This window comes from Anticarsia gemmatalis, chromosome 22 (genome assembly GCF_050436995.1).
Source record: "Anticarsia gemmatalis isolate Benzon Research Colony breed Stoneville strain chromosome 22, ilAntGemm2 primary, whole genome shotgun sequence".
Lineage (NCBI taxonomy): Eukaryota > Metazoa > Arthropoda > Insecta > Lepidoptera > Erebidae > Anticarsia > Anticarsia gemmatalis.
Window position 1 is genome coordinate 6074650 of NC_134766.1, and position 16693 is coordinate 6091342.

The 16693-nt window shown below is 32.7% G+C and overlaps 1 protein-coding gene across 1 annotated transcript in view; it reads left to right on the forward strand.

Moving 5' to 3' along the window:
* The first annotated feature begins 4277 nt into the window (after window positions 1-4277).
* Window positions 4278-16693, forward strand: part of LOC142982844 (facilitated trehalose transporter Tret1-like) — a 32225-nt gene continuing 19809 nt past the window's right edge. Inside the window, exon 1 of the mRNA XM_076129537.1 lies at window positions 4278-4605. Within this exon, the coding sequence (XP_075985652.1) occupies window positions 4533-4605 (73 nt within the window). The 5' untranslated portion in view covers window positions 4278-4532. The remainder of the gene's footprint in view (window positions 4606-16693) is intronic.

The window sequence follows — 16693 nt, forward strand, 5'->3', positions numbered from 1 at the left end:
ATGAAATACATGCCCAAAATTTGCCGACTACCTTTTGTATAACGGGCGTTATGTGTTGGTACTTATTTCTAAAAGCATAGTTTACTAGCTGACCCGCGCAACTTCGCTTGGGTCCAATAAGAGAGAATGAGTGAATTTTTTCCCCGTTTTTGTAACATTAATTACTGGTACTCTGCTCCTTTTGGTCGTAGCGTGATGATATATAGCCTATGTCCTTTCTCGGGTATCAAAATATCTCCATACCAAATTTCATGCGAATTGGTTCAGTAGTTTAGGCGTGATTGAGTAGCAGACAGACAGACAGAGTTACTTTCGCATTTATAATATTAGTATGGATAGTATGGAGTATGGATTTAACAATGCCGGGAGACAGTGAAAAGTAACAATATGTCATATTTTTAGCAATTTTTCCATTACGTGTTAGTAGAAATGGACAAAGGTATTGTGTAGATGTGGTAACAATGTAGTTAGAAATAGGATTATGACTATGTTTAGATTTTGGGTTCCCTTATCCAATAGGTTGATGGACAAAAATACGCGACTACTACAGCGGCCAGTTAGATTGAAATTATCTAACTGCGTAGGACTTTGTTTATAGTGTTCGAGTGTGTGCACGAAATACAGGTACATTCTCATAGCCTGGAGGGACATAAGACTATGTACTGCAACTTGTGAAGACCAGGCAACCACTGAGAATTTCTAGCAGAAAAACTTCAGGTACTTACACGAGAAATTTGCGTAAAAGTCATCAGAATTTTGGTACCAAAAATCTAGTTTTTACTATACTATTAAGTCGTCAATTTATCGAGAATTAAGCTAAGTTACTTAGCTCAAAATTAGCTACCTCAGAAAACTGCTAAATTTAGCGTACAAAATGAGGTAACAACAAAAACTTGACAACTGGCAATCGGTTCTATCGTGGTGCATAATTGGCCCTACATAGTCGCATTCAACATTCAGTTTACAATCTTACCCTTAATTTTTCTTTTATTTTTCACGGGAAGAAAATCATACGGAATCCAGAAACAATATTCGTAAATATCTTTTGTGTGTTTCGTTATTCATTTGACTTTTCTTTCGTACATACAGTAGTATTGAAACCATTCAGCAATTATCACGGTGTTCAGGCACATTTGTCACATACTTAGTAAAACAATTGTTAGAAGAAAATAACCAGAACTGTCTCGTTTTGAATAATGCATAGACAATTCTAGATTAAGTTGATTGACCTTTTGACGTTAACATTTAGTTAGTTACCTACTGTTAGGTTGTGTAGTACCTACCTATATCCCACAGGACAAGTTACTTATGAGTCCCACTGCTAGGCCTTTTCTAAAATGTCTCTCTATCGTGCCCTATCCTGATGGGCTCACGAATTACGCTAGATCTCACCATGTGAGCTGTGGTTGGCCTCCACAGTGATGGCTTCCATACTTAGTTGATGAAATTGTTGTGGTCACACGCATGCTATTTGTATTGTAATAAGTGTTCACATCTTGTAGCCCGAAGAACTTCAGGTTCGATTTCCATAAGGAGCGATGATTATTTGTAGTATTCTCAATAAAACAAATGAAAAACATAGATATTGATTTAGAATAATCCATGATTTCTCAATTACAATTTTAGCACAAAAGTGTAAACATGTCCTGTTTTGGGACTAAAAATACCCAGATCATTCATTAGTCCAACACGACGAAAGCGTCACGAGAACGTGACGACAACGTAATAGCCATTTACACCACACGTGAAAGCCACGCGTGAGAAATGTATGGTGCACGTGAAAATTTCAAATCTGTCAAATTAATGCCTGCACGCGATGTATGATGACGTCACACACACATACGTCATCAGTGGGCCTAGACAAATAGCAAACGTTACGTGTTTATTCTATTCTACCAAGTTTTTTTCAACAGAAAATTGGTGGTCAGAATTAGCTAATTCTGATGAACAAGCGTTCGATAGTAGGTACTAATCACCTATTTTATGCAACGAATGATCGTATAGATGTGGCTATATTGTAAAGCCAGAATTAGTTATCATTTAACATTCATATAATATCACGCCTATTATACCCGATCGTTTAAGCAGAGGTGTATGAAAAACACCCACGATTCGATATTAACAATGTTATTCCATGTAATAGGGGGCGAGCCTGTCATTTACCGGGCCCGTTACCAAATGTTACGGGAATGGAACCTGGGACCTTATGGATAGCAGTCGGTTACACTACTGACCGCACCATTGAGGTATAGTTAATATTTGAATTTTTTTTTTATTCTTTAAAATCCATTCAATTTATTGTTAAAATGTTTCTAAGTTAATTCAAGAATATAAATTTGGATCAAACTTGAAGCTAACTTAGCCACATTGTAACCTCTTTTCGAACTAATTCGACTCTTTAGATATTCAGTATCAGTTACCACTTTAACTTGGAATTAGATACATTTCGTTCGTAATATGATAATGAAGACAGCCGGTCTTGAATTAGGAATAATCATTTATTTTCATTTCGGTCTATTTTAACGTTTAACTAAAACTCTCATCAACAGTTGCACCGATAAGAATGAATTTCGGTACACAAATAAACTAAATCTTGAAGTTCACAGCAGTAAAATTCAGAAGCCATTTCCTACTGATTATGTATAAAGAAGTATAGCTACTAGCAGGTCAGTCAGAAGCTTGCAAGTCTGACAACCAGTCTTACCAAGAGGTACCGTGCTATATCCCAGGTAACTTGGTTATGGAGGTCCGATAGGCAGTCGCTCCATGTGAAATAGATACTAGTATTCAGCTACATCCGGTGAGACTGGAAACCGACTCCAACATAGTTGGAAGAAAGGATAGGCTGACGATGATGTATAAAGAAATATATCAAGAGGCATGAAACGAATTGTTTTAATCTGTTACAAATTAATTTGTGAACAAAGGCATACATTTGACTCGCGCAATCATGTGACTTACGGCTTATTTGTGTTTTTTGTTATTGATTTCAAATATTTAATTTATTAAAATATATGAAACGGAAGCGTTACAAGCACTTGGCCAGCGTAGTGGTAGACAGCCTTACCCCTCCTTTATCCCGGGAGGAGTCCCTTGACCATCTGTGGGAAATTATGGCGACAGTTTAAAAAATCTGCAGGACTCTCGAAATTTTAGTTAAATTTTTTTAGAGCTTGCCCTCTGTAAAGTTACTTTTTGAAACAGTTTTTCTTTAAAAATTTATCTGTATCCGGTAATAGGTAATTACTTCATGCGTAGTAATAAAGAGTTTCTTGTTAAATAAAAAAAGGTATTTCTAAAAACATTTAAAGCTTTAGAATTCGCTACAGAAGAAAAAAGATGCGCGTGCAGACATCAGAAAAAAGTTAACGTGCAAAAAGATTTGAACTATGCCTACCTACTTAATATTTTTTGCTTATTTTTTCTTTAATGCTCTATTAGGCCTAACTTAGCTCGTCGTCTAAAAAAAAACACAGAAGACAAATTCAAAAGTGTCAAGCTAAAGAAATGCGCGCGAAAAAAATTGTATGACAATAAACATGGCCGAAAAAAAACACGGAAGCAAGACAATCAATCTTTTAGTTCTTTTTATCCGTATGTCATAAATGTCAGAAAAAATATTCCCATGATCAATTTAATGCTTAGAATTTTTATATAATACTGTTTAAACGTGGAAATTAATTAAATTTTATACAATAAAAACTTAATTTTAAATTCATCGTGCAAGGTCGACGCGTGACGTTTGATGTTCGAAATTTGAACTTTGAAGACTACCTGATGTTTAGTTCTTTTTTTTATAACGAAGACGAGCTTCTGGCTGATTGAAATTTAAATTAGTAACGTCACACTGCCAGATATTTAGAAAAAAATACGTATGCACCAGGTCATCCACCAATATTGTAGTTTTCTGTTTTTTTTATAAGCAGTTCAAGTAATAGTTTTCAGACTGATCTAAATTAATGATAAATATTATTATGCCCTCAAGTTTTGGTTAGCATGCTCACCCTATGAAAACATCAATATACCTAGGTCACAAAAATATATAAGATAAAAGATAACAATATAAAAGTGTGACGAAAGTACATAAATTGTTAAGTTCGTGGTTTACCCAATAACTTTATGTAGGGACTTTAAGTTGTATAACATGTTTTTAACAAATAAATTCTCATAGATACAAGATTTTTTTTTAATCTAAGGTATACTAAGAATATAAAAAAATATTTCGTAAATAGCAGGTAAACGTAAATCAAAAATTTCAGTTTACTACCTGCCAAGTACTAACAAGAAAAGCACATTTTTTACACAATTAATAAAAATATGACAAACCATTTACCATAATTATGTATCTGTGTGCATATTAAATAATGTTTGCAAATTGTATCGGATTCTTGTTTAAAGAGTCGCATTGTAAATAAGCGATTTTGTTGTTGGAAGCGAATGCGCGCCAGTTCGCTTGTAACCATTGACGTGTCTGGCTGACTCTGGCTGTATAGAAGTATAACAGTGACATAAAAAAGTGTGTTGAAAAAAAAATGAATCTTTTAATCAGAAATCTATCATGGACGAACGGAACGCGGATAAATCAATATCTTTTTGCTACTTTAAGTGAGTATTTATTTGATTTTTGTATTTAATTTAGTGTTTTGTACCCGCTATTTTTGAAAATGTAAAAAAATGGTAAGTTTTTATTTAAATTAAAATATTTCAGTGATATCAAAGGAGTGACTTAAAGTTTAGTTGGCTTTGTAAAAATTTAAAATAAATTAAAAAAAACTATAGTTTAAAAATGAAAAACCGTGTGCGGTTACCGGATTCTAAGTAAATATAAAATATTTACTATTGTTAAATAATATATTGAATAAATACTGTGGCTAATACAAATATTTAGAAAACAAAGTATTCTTACACGCAAATTTTTCAGACAATATTAGGTCTCATTACTTTGCAAATTGACCGATTAACGTATCTAAATAACATAAATATTTGGTTAGTTTCACATCAAATACTTTTAAGAAGGTAGTTTTAAAATTAAAAATACTTTCAATACTGATATTAACACTTACTTCTTTAAAATACTTTGATAATAGTCCTTACCATATTGGATAATGCCAGGTTTAAGGCATAACCTGTGCTTCTATTTGGGGGGAGACCCTTACCTACGAGTGGGCTAGTAATGGGTCTAAAAATGAGATACAAAAATTTAAATATGTAAATAAACCAAACAACTCCAAGTAGCAATTAAATATTTTAAAAATTTAAACATCTTAATACTAGGTATTCTAACGGTATACCAGAAAGCGTCTAACATCTAAAAAAATAGAATATTAAAAAAAATATCATTCATTCTGATCTCGGATTGTACACTTGACTCTTAAAATAAAGTTATTTACATAAAACACATGTATTAATATGTATAAATGCATAGAACCAACCAAGCATGTGACTGTGATAAAATATATTAAAAGTTTTGACATATTATGTGTATTAAAAGTGCGTGTGTTAACTTTATTTTACTATTTGTGTGTTTACGTCAAAATTATGATAGGTATATTCGGCTTTCCAAAATTTGTTTAGATAAACCCCGTGACTTCATCCGTGTGAGAGGTTTTCCTTGGGTAAAAAGTATCCTCTTTGTTAATCCAGGTTATGAACTATCTGTGTACCAAACCCCATCAAAATTCGTGCAGTAGTTTTGCGTAAAAGAGTAGCAAACATACACAAATAAATAACATCCAACCCCACAAACTTTCGCACATATATTGTAGGGAGTAAAAGAAAGGTTCGTAAGATTATAAACCCGCTATGATATCTGCACCCAAAGAATACAGATAAAATCACCTGTTTTCTATGTCATTGTAATTATTAACGTGAAATATTCAACTGCCCGTTTGTTATAAATTTATAATTGACATTAGTATCTAAATATGTAATTTAGGATAAAACGAGTATTTCTGATTACATTTATTGGGTAATTTTCCGTATAATATATAATGTATCCTCGTTTTTGTACCTATTTCAATTAGTTACCTAATTTCAGACATTAACGTGATAAAATATGTCATTTGCCGCATATACTTTACTTTACTTTTCAGTACTATATCAATTTCGACATCTGAGTAGTTATAGAAATTATGTTCATGAGAAACTGCTCATAGTGTATCCTAAAAAAGTAAATATATAGCGTATTCTGAAAGAACTATTATATTTTGAAACTAGCTGACCCGCGCAACTTCGCTTGCGTCCAATAAGAGAGAATGGGTGAAATTTTTCCCCGTTTTTGTAACATTAATTACTGGTACTCTGCTCCTTTTGGTCGTAGCGTGATGATATATATATAGCCTATGTCCTTTCTCGGGTATCAAAATATCTCCATATCAAATTTCATGCAAATTGGTTCAGTAGTTTAGGCGTGATTGAGTAGCAGACAGACAGAGTTACTTTCGCATTTATAATATTAGTATGGATAGTTATGGATGCCATACGCCTATTACCTACCTACTACCAATGTATAAAACGTTTATTTCAACACCTTTTTTTGTTTATGACTCCTGCCACAAACATACGTAGGTAATATGTAAATTAAATATTAAATTTGATTTATTACATTTTCACTTTCCTTTAGAATTAATCATTATCAGCCATTAATCGTGGTCTAGCTTGTTATTTCGTATATTTTGCAGTGTCCAAAAAGTTATATACAAAGACAATATTTAAAAAAAAATGAAGTATATACCTATAAGCCAAATATATACTCTACTTACTCTAAAAGAAAACATAGGTAGTACTACGTATTACCCAAAAATAGTCTTAATTCGTGAGAAAAAGTCAGTTTTTACTTAAAAAAATGAGTACCTCTTATAACTATGACAGTGCAACGATATGTTTTCATTGAAAACTTTTCAAACAGTTTTTTTTCTTTTTTCAGAACATTCTCACGACAATGACCGTCAATTTTATTTTTGGAACACGCTAGACAATTTTTTTAATTTATGTATTCTCGATGTGCCAGTATTATGCAGAAATTCTAGTCTTGAGCATTTGATTGACATCTATAATTAGTTCAAATTAGTTCTATGTTTGAAACTAATGATTTCTAAACTGCGTTGAATACTGATGAATGCATTTTAAACCTTTTTGTCTAAATTTATACCGAGACAAATTGAGCTATGAAAGATAGAAAAATACGATACACTGATTTTTTTTTAGAGAAATTAAAAGAATGATAATAATGGATTGGAAATTCACAATTCAAGAAAAATAAATTAAAATTAGGAATGACATTGTACCAATATATATGTTTGTAGGGTAGAAAAAAATTACACAACGAGGAATTCAATAAAATAATTAAGCAAAGTGATATCCTAATTTACACTTGCGTAGAATGTCATTATAGGTTTAACCTACATTTTCCTAAAAAACCATTTCATTCACACTTTTCGCGCCAATTATCGTAAAACGGTACAGTCCAGTATCATGACAATGACAATCAAAATTATCAAAATCCGGTTTTATTTAACGGTACTGTTTCAAAAAAGGAATGTATGTGTTACTGTAAAAGCCCGAACTGTGGCAAATCCTAAGATTTTCCGGTAAAACCTAAGATTTACCAACTCTCAATGGTAAAAGTCCGAACAAGCCAGAGTTTAAAAACTATGTTACGATATATAAAAAAATCCTCCTTCATAACTTTGTTTATAACTATTTCACAGTATAATTATATACTGTGACATAGTTATAAAGAAGGAGTTTTGGGCAAAGCGACATGGGTAGGTTAGGTTAGAAGGCTAAGGTGGGAGCGAGCGAAGCGAAGCTCCCACCTTAGCCTTCGTGGTTATTTTTTTTTAACCACCCAGAAGGAGGAGCCCCGCGAAGCGGGGCTCCGGCGACATCTCGACATCATCAAGTGAATATAGGTAAATGTTCGAAATAAAAGAATTGTTCGGACTTTTACCATTGCGAGTTGGTAAATCTTAGGTTATACCGGAAAATCTTAGGATTTACCACCGTTCGGGCTTTTACAGTAACATATGCACTGCTCGGATGACGGCTTGCAAGCATCTCGTTCGATTTGAATTCAAAACACGGATACTTCTAGATATTTCGTATTTTATCTGTGTAATAGACATGAATGAGATTATATCTGTATGTTTCTATTGCATTTTCAAATAAATATTTTATGAAATAGGAGAATTCTGATGGTTTAATTTGGGCAATATTCAGTGTAGACTTACTATCAGCAATATAAATCGTTTACAATTTGACATATCACTATAAGTCAAATATTATTACAAAAAGTGTTGTAGCCACTACTCCAGCAAAATTTCGAAGTATTAAATTAGCCGATTTTTTCAATTTAAAATAAACTTTTAAGAAAATCATTTGACTTCAAATCCTCAGTGGGTTGTTTATCCAACAACAACACTAAATTTCCATCATAATAATTGAGATATAAAAATCTGTCCTTAAATAAAAATAGTACAAGCGGATCTGACGCTAAGTTTTTACATCACCAAAACTCGTTTATAAAAAGGGATGTAATTTCAAAACATTGAGAGACAGGTTTTAATTAATTGTTGTTATTTAGTTTTACAGTTGTCAATGCAAGGACGCATTGCAATAACGATACGCTAAACGCATACTTAGTGATAACTGTTACGAAACTTTTGTTTACTTTGTGCAATTTGCGCATGTTTTGAGTTCAAATTCCGGTATTAAGTTCTTCTTTTTATCGTATGGTTAGTAGTCAATCTAGTATCAAAGTTGATCAAGCCGTCCGATGGCTTTTGAGGCTCGACTGTTATCTTAATTGACAACAACCAAGACCGACTTTTTACGTGCCCTCCGAAACACGGAAACGCCCAATTCAAATACCACTACACTATCTGAAAAGGTCTCAAATGCATCTGTTTTTATAATTTCTAGGCATGCACTTTGACTTTTGAACTTTGGCCGACAAAACATTAGTACTTATGTATTTGTTTATCATTAACAACCAGTTTTAACAGATTCACTTGGAAAAATATATTATTTTCATTTTATATGTTTCAAATTAAGTGCAAAAGTAGCCACATTGTGACCTAAGCCGTCGTATTAGTTTTGTGTAGTGAACTTTATAGGTAGGTACCATCTACGATCAGCATTGAAAATATGTGTACAAAATCACATTTCCAAGGACCATCAAAAAAACAATACGCTGCTACATTTTTAAATCATTTGTATCAATTAAAATAGTGATATTAGAGCTGTATATTAACTTCCAAGTAATTATTTATAATTTAGTAGTAATTGCTTATTGTTTGTAAATTTACAGCAATAATTAAGTTGATATTTTTATACAAAACAGTACGATTGAAAATGTGTCAATGTTTATTTAATTTGTGTTTGCATACTTCTAACGCTGTCACAACATAGTAACATGGCGAAAGAAATTTATAATCTGTTCAGAAGTGGGTCTCATCCAGTAAATAATAAAAAAAATAATGATATTGTCATAGCCAGTTGTTGCAAAATATTTCAAATATAATTTAAAACAGCAGGCAATTAAGTAAAGAACTAAACAATGATGCCAATGAACTTTAAGTCAAATTGATTGTTATAAGAATGTGCTAATTGTACGGCTAATTACTTACGCACTTCAGGATATACGTACAATGCATATATGTATGTCTTTACTAATGACATATTCATCGTGTAAACATACTAGAATTATGGTGTAGGCAGAATGCCTGAAATACATCTATGCATCGCCATTTATAATATTAGTCCTAATTTATAGGGGGCAAGCCTATCACTGTATACGAAGTACGTTTATCAAACTCAGGAGTGCTATAATCACGTATCGCAAGTGACAGCTATTGTACGTCGATGGTACGATTCAGTAGGTACATTGCTGCTTTGACATAACGTGTTAATCACTATAATCTAATAAATAAAATAATGTACAGCATAGTGGTTTTCAAATCGTTGTCAACTGAGATACGTGATAGCCCCTCAGTCCATCTAGAGCACCCGTTCGAATAGCACGTGTCAAATACATATATTGATGGGTGCCCTTCGTGGACTAGGCTAGGTACCTTTTTCGGATTCGGATTCGGAGAGCACGTAATGCCGTCGGTCCTGCGCCTCTCTGGTCATGTCGGTTTAGCCGTTCCACCAGACTATGAGAGTAAAGGAAGAGAGAGTGTGTCTGTGTATTATGCAAACTTGGCCACTATAAACAAAGTCCTGCACAGTTAGCTGGTTTTAATGAAACTGGCCGCCGTAGCCGAAATCGGCCAGGACGACATCACATTCCAAAGGGTGCTCTAGATAGACTACCTAGTTGTCAACGATGATGTACAATAGCCATTTAACGTCATTTGAAATTGGTTAAAATATTTGATATGAGGCGTAAAATTCAGACATTTAAGTCATCATTCATAGAACTAGTTCCATTTCCGTATTTTTGTTATAAGATTATTCTCATTTATTCAAACATTGTTATAATTTTATTGTCCTCATTATGCTGTTATGTATATTATTTAAATTTTGTATTAACAATGGAATATTTACATATACATACCTATTCGTACCGATTTACATTAAGATGTTGCTTAAATTGTATCTCAGATATCTTTTTTTTAATCTCTTTCTGAAAACTATTTTTTAAATTCGAAGTTTGATAACTGAGAAAAGAGATGCAGTATGAAATAAAAAATAAGGATAAAAAGTTTAAGTTGAGAATAATATGCAAATATTTTTTTTCTTGTGTATAAAAATGTCTGACATGTTAAAGTTTGTACGTATCCCAAAATTAACCAAAGTTAGGATGAAAAGGTGTATGGCTTTTTTTAAGCTGTATTACCACAAATCTACTGAACGGATTTTGAGTGTAAAATACACCCATAGTTTATTTTGGTTTTACATTATTATTTACTTTTACCCCAGAAAGTGCTAGAAAGTAGTCGTAAATGATTTGTTTGCAAAAATTTTCTTTCAAGAGATTATTTATTTTATTGTTGAAAAAAAAAATCATTCATATAACCGACACAATTATTCACGTAAATTATATTCAGTGAAACGTCATAAAATCGCATTTTCCGTAGATTTTCATGCCAGTAACAGCAAACTGATTCTCTGAACGAATTCTGCTCGCACATTCTTTTCCATAACAATGTCTACTATAAACATCAGAATTCGTAGAACTATTGTACGCGGGTTGTGCATCAATCGCATCATGTTTTTGAAGAAACTTTGATTGTCAAGCCTTCTTTCCCTTCTGGAGAGTCATAGTAAAATAAAACGAATCTCCTCTGCCTATTTTAACCCAAAACTTACACCTTTTGTATTTAGGAAAATGTAGCTTCCCCGGTGACACCAGACTGACCTCTGAAATTGTTCTATCTACCAGTGAAGACCACATGAAAATCTGTTTAGTAGATTTTGAGTTTATCGGAAACTGACACGGGACTTGATTTCGTATTATGTAGTGATCGTCAATAGCAAGTTAGAATCGGTTACTTCTTTACAATATAAATATTGTGCGTATGACGAAAACGTACTAATTATATGTAAATAAACAATTTTTTTTCGGGAAAACCTCATAAAAATAGATTTCACGATGTTTTTCTTCAACGTATGCAAATTTTCATAAAAACTATATTTTCACTTCAACTGTCAAACATAAGCTTACACGGTCAATACTTTGACGTAACATATTTAATTTGCGTTAAAAAAACTTAAATAACAATGCAAAATAATGTTTCGCTTGTCTTTGAATTTGACAAAACATGGCGAAGAAATGCCATGACCAACTCGATTTACGGTTTTTATTCATAAGGAGTGTTTTCAAATTAAGTTTGACATGTTTTTCATAGATATTAGGTAATAATTAGCTAGTTGAACGAAGTGCCGGTGATGGCACGAGTCAGTTTACATTGCAGTGAATGAATACGAATATTACATGAAACAAATAATTTAAGATTTTATTTTATGTATCAATGAAGCAAAGGAAGTTTGTAAGGATCGTACCAAGTGGTCTTCTCTGGTCTTTGCCTACCCTTATGAGAAGACGTGATTTTATCTATTAAATATTAATACTTATAGGAAAAGAAGTGCTAGGGAAAACGGGATTTCATTCATAATTTTTAATGTTATGATATTTCATAAATTGTGACAAAAGTTAGATCGAATGTCTTTAAATGGAATTCAGCAACCCTTGATGTGGTTTTTCCATATAGTTGGTGGCTGAGTGGTATTTGAACTGAGCATCTTCATGCTTTCGGGCGTCATGTAAAATGGTCCCGGTTCTTGCTAATTACTAATAAAAACTGGAAAATGTATACAAACTTAGGTATAAATAACTAAATGAATAAATAATGTAGGTAAGATATTTTTTCATTTCGAGGCTAATTAGGAAATTAAAGAAATAATAAATGATGTTTTTAAAGGCAGTAAAAACCTCTGATCTTTTAAAGTTGCTCACTCATATTTTGACATGAATGAATGGATTAAATTAATTAGGGTCTGTCAAATGTTATTTATTTAAATTTTACCCTAAATTTTAATGTTTACAACAACTTTTTGTAAGTTACGTAGTAAGTACATCAGGCCCTTGCTTACAAATTGATTTAGTATATAAAAATATATAAAAAATATTGCCGACGAATTGAAAGCCCTTACTTATTTATTTATTTTAAACTTTATATACAGAGCTGTATAAAGGTGGACCTAATGCCAGGGGAATTTTTTGCCAGTCTAACTTGGGGTGATGCAGAGATTGTTGTGAAGGTGGTTAATAGAGGAAGGAGTTGAGAAAGGGTGTACAAATAAATAATAATAGATGTAGACAATATGAGTGTAAATAAATAATTTATCTTTTTGAAGTCGGTTTAAATAGACTGACATTAATAACAAGATAATTAAAGTGTAGAATACATACATAGATAGCATCACGCATATTGTCATTCCCGAAGGTGTAAACAGAGGTGTATAAAATAATTACACCCACGATTCGCCATTTACAATTTTAGCCCCTTAGTCAAGCCTATTGCCGAAAGATACAATAAAATTATAGAATCTTTACTTCACTCACCCTCGGTTTCTGAGGTACATTTAGCGGTAGTTTATCTTTTCAATAGCGTTTAATCTCATATAAAAAAACGCTATTGAATAGATAAACTATCGCTAAATGCACTGAGAAACCGGGGGTCAACCCGTAAAGCGACAGTTACAAGTGTAAACTAATTGGGAACGACTGTGATACTAATTTACCTAAAAACAAAAAACATACCGATACTAAATTCTAGATTTTAAAAGTATTTTAATCTATTCACCTACATAACTGAATGATTATGCATTTTTCATTCCGATTTAAATCTTAAATTGCCATATTTGTTTAAAAATTCATTCAAAAAATCTTTTTAATTTTTCAATGAACGAAATACCCTCAATTATAGATCTAGGTCGCCTAAACAGGTTGTAAATGAGTAAGTCATGGCGCCGAATTTCTTCGTCTGCTTTTTACGTTTTTGTTAAATAAAATTTATAACTTAATCGGTGAAAGTAGTTTGGTAGTACGGCGAGAGATTTTTATGACAAATTCCACAAATTCTTTGTGGTGTATCATGTTCGTGCATTGATATAGATACGGGGTCAATAACCTCGGTGATAATTTCACCATCTTCTCTTTTTGAAGGTGTGGTTCGTACAAAGGTCCTTTACTTCCTTATAAGTTTGTTGTTTACAAACATCAAATTCAATCTATTTTAGAAAATTATTAGTTTCGCGAAGATGCTCGTTCCGGCTCAGTTTCAACACGACACCGATATTGTTGTAACGTTTGTACTTTAGCTCGTAATGATATAAAGGGACATAGAATGGAAACTAATGATTATAAACTATAAGAAGATAATTTAACCAATACACATAATTGGCAGTAAGACCCAATCCCACGTCAGAATTAAAATAAGTGTCCTAATTAAGTATTGCAGACGTAAAATAAGTAATTATAATATCGACCGAAAATTCTTAACAAATTATATGAAATATGAACAAATTAGCGACCTAAAATTAACATAACACCTGCATCGATTGTTCAAACATATGAATTTCATTGAACCTTATGTTTTGTGTACTCTCGTATGTGTGTGTGCATATTTAATTAGTTTATAATATTCTAGTTGATAATAATATGTGTAATGATGTGTCATCAATGTGTGTTTTGTTATTTTATTATGGCTAAGTATCGACTATAGAATACACGTAATTATATTATGTTAATATATTTTATGGAGGCGCCCATAGCCAGTTGCGCTCACCGGTCGGTAAACGATCTGTGGGTTAAGCAACCCTTGGGGCGGTCATTCCATAGATGGGTGACCGCATAGTGGTATTTGAGCTGGGCGTCTCCGTGCTTCGGAGGGCACGTAAAAAGACGGTCCCGGTTATTGTCTGCTAAGATAACAGTCGTTAAGCCATGTTAAAGGCCTTTCGGGCGGCTTGAACAACTTTGACACTAGGTTGACCACTAACCATACGACAAACAAACAAACATATATTTTATCTTCCGATATTCGACGACAATATCAAAACTAGCCAACTGCGCTGAAGTTACATAATATGTAACTTCAGCGCTTCAGTTGGCTATTATGTCTTAACACCTTGTACTCATTTGCCCTTCTAAAAATTTACCCTGAACCTTTTAATGTACAGTCTCAATGCACTCTTAAATTTATTAAAAAGTGCTCATATACTACGCAGACATTTTAAAATGATAAAACGATAATGTCGCCAATATTTAGGACTCCGGTTCTCCACATACAACCGGTTTACAACCGTCTCTGGGATTCCCACTCGAATTCAGGTCAAATGCCTTACTGCATCAAAATGTACCAATTATTTACGTTTCAAATTAACATATTTTCCTTTAATATTATCGTATCTTATTTAATAAGAGACCTTTATCCAATATTAGTTATTTGCGTCACTAACGATGATTATGTTGCATCGTGTTTAAGTGTGGATATTTAAATTGTTTTATTTTGTTGATGCGTAGGGACAATATCTAATTGTGAGGTTGCTTTTCTGAACCTACGCAGAAGGTTTTTATATAATATCTGGTAATTTTGGACCCACTTTACATACAAGTGGGTCCAAAATTATGGTAAAACTAATATATATTTTAAAAGTTTAGTGACTTCAACCTGTAAGCATATGGATGTCTAGTCTGTCTTTGCAAGACATTATTACAAAAAACGTGCGGCGGAGAAAGGGTTAAGTTATACACAAAACTCATAATTTATAAATTTCAATTAATTTAAAATAAATCAAACACACATCGAGTCACGTAATAGAAAGGTTTAACATAAATTCATGGTTGCGCAAAACGGAACTAGAAAGCAAAGGTTCCCGTCGACCGTGGAAGCTAAAAAAACTTTTTTAAGTGTCGAAAAAGTATGCAAAAGTACATTGTCAAAGTAAAAATAGTGATCACCTTCTCAATTTCCGCAATTTCAGAGCACCTTTTATGGCAACTTTCTGAGTCACAAATTGTAATGTTAAGTGTGTTTTTACACTTCCTTAAAGGTTTAATCAGACGCGAAAATTAACAAGTTTTCGGTATATTGTGGTTGTACAGTTAAGTATGCAAAGTTAATATGGATCATTTGTCTCGATCGTGCTATTGACCTTTAGATTAAAATCTCAAGTTAAGGTTAAGATGGTCGCCACACCACTACCATTGCGTCGGGAGGTCGTGGGTTCGATTCCCACACGGGACAATTATTTGTGCGGTCCACAAATAGTTATTACGGGTCAGGTTGTATATGGTGTCCATTGTTTGTATGTTTGTAAAAATCCCCGCGACACAAGAACAAGTCTTATTGCGGGAGTAGTATTATAAAAATAAAAAAAGCTTTAAGGTTTATTTGGCGCCATCTATTGAAGACAAAATTAAACTACGAGATGATCGTTGTCAATATTGTAATTGATCGCGTGTTGACCATTTTCGACCTTATTCGTGCATTCAAGTGATTTTGCATTAACAAATTACGTGTATAATTCACTCATTTTTACTGCTCTGCTCACAATAGAGATGGTCATTTAATATTTAATAGCTGGTTGCACGAAAGGTTTAATGTCAAAAATAAGGTTAATTTCAGATAATATTGGTCAGGACACAATGACAGTAAGTAGTAAATTATTTTGATTAATAAATCGTCATCCCGTATTTTATGAAAATGCTATTGTGATTGTACTTATTAGATAAACAAGCAAGCAGCAATCTAAAAAAATAAACCTTGTTAGTTATATGGCTATAGTTAATTCAATTACCAAGAGCAATCCGTAGTTTCGTACACCCTTCTCTCCTCTTCTATAGACTAAAACTGGGTTAGTACATAGATACGACATGCGTTCCCTACATGACAACCGAGCGAGATCTTTCAGTATCGTCAAAAATATGTTTCAAGTTAAAGTTTATGTTGATGAAAATATCCACAAAATATGTACAAATATCATAATTATGTTATTTCTTTTTAAATAACATAGCATTTTAGCATTTATATGAACAACAATTTTAATACGTGAATATAGTAGCTAATACATGCGGTTTAGTGTAAATAATAGTAAACGCATAAATTCTACAAAGTTCATCAAAGATACGTAAACAAAGAGGGGAGGGGAGGGGGGTAGTCACGACGATTGAGAGCTGTAT